Raw genomic sequence first — 5,593 nt, forward strand, 5'->3', positions numbered from 1 at the left:
TCGCAACTTATGTTATTTTATCGTAAGCTAAAAATGGCAACTTATGTCATTTTATGTCGCTTTTAACAACACGAAGCATACTTTGGAGGGTAAAACCAACGATGTAATGATATCGGATTTGAAATCCGGATATTTTCCGACGAAGAACTATGTAAAAACAATGTAACCAACATATAAAACATGAAAATCACACTAAAAACATACTTTTATCGTAAGCTAAAAATGACAACTTATGTTATTTTATGTTGTGTTTAACAGCACGAAGCATACTTTGGAGGGTAAAACCAATGATGTAACGATATCGGATTTGAAATCCGGATATTTTCTGATGAACAAGTATGTAAAAACAACGTAACCAACATATAAAACATGAAAATCACACTAAAAACATACTTTTGTCGTAAGCTAAAACTGGCAACTTATGTTATTTTATGTCGTTTTTAACAACACGAACAAATGGAAAATGTATTAAAAGACAATGGCAAATACATTACAAACATAATATATTTCAAATATATTACAAACAAGAATGTCAAATATATTAAAAAACATAATATATTACGAATATATTACAAACACAATAGCAAATATATTACATACACAAAGACAAATATATTACAAACATCATTGTTTAAAGGGAATAAAAATTACATTGGCAATAAAACAACCATCAATGGGTCTGGTATTTCCCATTCAGATGGTGGGGGAAGAGGGTGAACGGTTTGTGTTTGGTAGACGAGCTGAAATACATCAGCATGGTAATATACTTGCACCGCATCAACTAATTCATGCATGTTTGAATGACGTGCTGCTGTGATAACATGACAACATGTTATATCGAGACTGTGCCATTTGCCACATGAACAAGTATGATCGTTAAGGTCTAAAACACAAGTTGTTTTAAAATCAAAAACTAGATAAACATATGTCAGCAAGGAAGACGAGATCTGTTGGGGGTTTGTGTTGCTTGCCAACCAACAGACTTTTGCATCCTTCTTTGAAGCACCATTTGAGCACACGGTGTTAGTACAGTAGTCAAACTCCCTGAAAAATAAATATGGTTATAAAAGGTTATTGTACTAGTTATTTAGTACTTTTATATTGCACCTAAAAATTTACCTGCCATTATACTTGAGTCAAAAAAAGTATTTTGCATGTACTCACGAATCCCTCGATAACCATTATTATCAGTACATTACGTTGATTAAGCGATTATACTGAAAAATATTGAGGAACTTCCATGTTGAGTACATTCCAACGAATGATAGGGAAATAGGCTCTTTCCTATTTCGGATGACCGATATTCGTAAGCACGTCACAAGCATCATGGCTTAGCCTAAAAACATTTTGTTCAAAAATAGACATAGTGTAGGATTTTGATGTTATCCAGAACAAAGTTTCCAATGATCTTCCAGAGCCTACTCTTGTGCGTAAATATTTGTTGAAACTCTTAAAAGTGTAACCATGATAAGAATTAGTGAAAACATTATCTACGCAAGAACTAACGACATCGTCCATATTGGATATGAACGGTACTTCCCTACCCTGTCCGACACTTTCTTTTAACCTCATTAGGAACCAGCTACAACTTACCAAATTATTTTCAACCACCATACCAAATGCAATAGGGAAAGTCAGTTTGTTCCCGTCTTTAGCAACCGCTACAAACATTGTTTTTAGGTAGTTCCCTCGATGATGTACACTACCAATGAAGATTACTGGAAAGAAAAAATTTATGAAAGCATGGACCTGTATTTTTTAAGAGTCCAAACCAATTAGTTTAAATGTACAAACAATATCAAATGTAAAGAAACAACAGAAATTTGGAAAACAAATATACCACCCATCTAATAGCCAGAAAACAAGATTGGAAACGATCCATCAAATCCGTTTTGATGTGAGTGTGAGTATGCGGGTTGATTTGCCTTAGGTTATGAAGGTAAACAGGCAAGTTATTAAAGTTTTCTTCCTGCTCACTGTCAGAGAAACTCATTTTGAATCAGTTATAAGAGACAATTATCAATTACTTAGTGTGCCTAAGGTTGTGGATGTAAGGGGCTTACCACATGCGGACACATATGTATGTAGGAACTATAAAGGCACGGTCCATAATGTATTGTCCTTTCGAACAATAGATTTGTCATTTCAAATAGTATCTCCGTGTAAGGTATGTGACAATTGGACTACTCTTTGACATTTTTTTACTACGGTTTCATAGACTTTGACTACTGCTTTGTACACTGCATAATGTATTGCCTTTTCCAACAATAATTTTTCGTTTCAAACAGTATCTCCGTGTAAGGTATCTGACAATTGGACTACTCTTTGACTACGTTTTTATAGAGTTTGACTACTACTTTGTAGCCTGCATAATGTATTGTCATTTCCAACAATAGATTTGTTATTTCAAACAGTATCTTCATGTAAGGTATCTGACAATTGGACTACTCTTTGACAATTATTTAACTATGGTTTTATAGACTTTGGCTACTGCTTCATAGCCTGCATAATGTAGTTTCAAACAGTACTTATAGGAATCCACCTAATTGTTTATCATTCTTTTTTCTTATTTAAGTACTCCTATAAAATTAAAGCAAACTAACAAACAAATTTAAAAAATGGCCTCCAATCAAACAACTTCTTCCTATGCAGCTGCTCCGTCCAATACTCCACATCCATGGACGATAAGAGAGGTAATGGTGGTAACACGATGTTGGATGAACTTTTACGAGGATGTAACAACCATGGTTAACCCTGATTGCTTTGAAGGTGATGAATGGACCCACATAATAGTTATGTTCAACCTCTCGTTGGGAGAAGGAAAACACCGAACACAAGAAGATATTGTTGGTAAGTTGATGGATTTAAAGGAAAAAATCACATGGTTCAATCGATGGTATCATCATCTTAAAAATAAGTATCGTTATCCAAACAATGACGAAGATATTTTAGAATTGGTTAAAGATCATTACATTTTGGAGCACGGGGGAAGTGACTTCGAGTATGAGGATGCATGGATTCTAGTTAAAAATAACAAATATTTCATGTAGAAGACTCTTATATGTGAAATGTCTTATATAATGTTTGCTACTGATGTATCTCGTTTTCTATAATGTTTTATGTTTGCGTTTTATTTTTCATGGAATAAAGTTAATAAGTGGGGTATTAGATTTAATTAATAATGTCAGAAGTGCAGTTTAATACAAGCAAAAAAAATTACAAATACTGGAATTCATTACTTTCGTACATTAATTTAAGAACAATTTAAAACAAATGTGCTATTGAAATCAAAACTAGGGTACACACTTTCATTCTGTGACCCACTTCCGGATGCGGTTTCATTAGTCATTATTCCCTTTTGTGTCGATTTTTTCCTACCCCCAGATCCACTCCCCGATCCCCTACAGTACAATCATTCCTCGTGTGTCCAAAATGACCGCATGTAGAACATTCTTTTCATATGGGACGCTCACATTGCGATGGAATACGGCCAGTGTTTCTTGGTCTACCCGGCTGACGTCTCTCCATTATGAGTGGCTTCACAATCATCAAATCATCGGGAATCTCCCACTCATATGGACTTGGTAACGGGTTCACATACTCCTCGTAAGTTTTCCTCAGTGTCTCTGTAAAGTATGCGTTTAAAGCAAATTCCAAACAATCTTCGTAACGGTTCATTGTGAGCACTTTTATGAGATGGCCACAAGGTAAGCCATCTATTTGCCACCGCCTACATGTACATGTTCGTTGTTGTAAATCAACAATGAAACTTTTGTGAGTAGAGCTTTTCACTTCAAATATACTATTTGAGATAGGATACACCATCCAATTATTACAAACATTCTTATTTGCTTCTATAATCGTTTCAGCCCATGGGGTGAGTGTTGTTTTTGCTTCAACTAAAAAAATAGACATAATTTCGTAATATCATATAAGTAGTAAAATAACATTTCAAGTACTATTATATATAAAATATTAGTACCTGCAACATTACGTTTCTGAAAACTCCATTATTGCATTGTTGCACGGAAATACTCAATCAACATCAATATTGGCATCTTTCTTGCAAATCTTGACATTGAATTTATCGACTTTGCACTATTTGATGTCATAAGAAAATACTGATTCCCAAGAAAATTTGCCCTAGACCATCTTTCTGGATTGATGTTTTGTAGGTATTCCCATACGCGAGCATTTACCTTTTTAATTTTTTTCATCCCATTATCGGATTTTTTTAATAGTATAGGCTTTGCATGTGTCCCAAAATAATGCGTGTATTGTATCGCTGCTTCCAAATTTTGCTGAGATGTTGAAATACAAATGGATACCGCATATTCCATGATGAGCCTGAGGAAGTATATTTGCAATTGACGCCGCTATGGATGGAGCCCTATCAGATATGAATGTAAGGTCTTCCATGTTGCCTATACATTCGCGTAGTTTTTGAAGGAACCAGGACCATGTCTCCGTACATTCACTTTTGCATATGGCATGAGCGACATGCATGATTTAGTTTTGACCGTCCATTGTCACTGCGAGCAACATCGTACCCTTGAATTCACCCTTTAGGTAACCACCATCAATTATTAGGGTCGGCCTACAATATTTGATGAACGTACGCTTGTACCTATAATTATTTTTGATGGCATTAACAAATACCAATTAGGATTCATATGTTATATTTGTTATAAAAAATTACCACTGCTTACCAAGCAACCCAACGCGATATACACGGACTCAAACCGATCATCATCATTTGTTCTTATCTGAGTAACAGTTCCTAGATTATGCTTGACCAAGTTGTGCAGATATGCTGGTAGTTTGGTGAATAAATCCTCTTTGGTACCTCTTAACATCAACAACACATATTGTTTTGCCCGCCATGCTTGTTGATATGAGATATTGATTGGAAATTTCAAATTGATGTCCCTCACAATTTCATTACCCCGATAAACTCTATTATAATCTCCGGCAAATACTTCAGCGATAAAGTGGTCGAGTACCTTTTTCTTTGATTGTTGATGATTAGACTCCAAGTTTGTTGCACAACAAGTGTGTTGGTCAACAACTTTTGTGATTTGGAAAGCAGTAGTCGATTTGATTCCCCTTGCCCTAACCATCCAAGAACAATTTTCTACCAAACAAACCACCTCGAACCTTTCTTTGATCGATCTGTTAGTCTTATACTGCTTACCTTGTTCCATGCATTGTCTTCCAATTGCAAGCTTGAACAACTCTTTGTCATAAAAAATGTCTAGAACCTTAATCTCTTCATTTATATCAACCCTCTGACATGGAATTAACATTCACATCATCATTTATAGGACACGAAGGCAATGGGGGTATACCATGAAACATGGTATCTGAATAAATAAGTTTAGGTTCATCATCAAATTCTTCTCCATTAGAATCACTCTCTAGGCCGGATATATCTAACTTGTCACAATCCGCAAACTCGCCATATCCTTTTAGTTCACCATCATGCAAAAATGGAACTTCTTGTTTTCCAGAGTCATTACCAACCTTATTCACCACGTCTAGTGCTTTTTTTGGTTAAAGTAATGATTTACACCAACATCATTAACATATGTAC

General features: G+C 35.0%; 1 protein-coding gene across 1 annotated transcript; it reads right to left on the reverse strand.

Annotated features, from left to right (window-relative positions):
* Window positions 1-3,456: 3,456 nt before the first annotated feature.
* On the reverse strand, window positions 3,457-3,915 carry LOC111914437 (uncharacterized). The gene has a single exon (XM_023910179.1). It carries the CDS (start codon window positions 3,913-3,915, stop codon window positions 3,457-3,459), a length of 459 nt encoding a protein of 152 aa, XP_023765947.1.
* Window positions 3,916-5,593: the final 1,678 nt, after the last annotated feature.

The sequence above is a fragment of the Lactuca sativa genome, chromosome 3 (genome assembly GCF_002870075.4).
Source record: "Lactuca sativa cultivar Salinas chromosome 3, Lsat_Salinas_v11, whole genome shotgun sequence".
In the NCBI taxonomy this organism is placed as follows: Eukaryota; Viridiplantae; Streptophyta; class Magnoliopsida; order Asterales; family Asteraceae; genus Lactuca; species Lactuca sativa.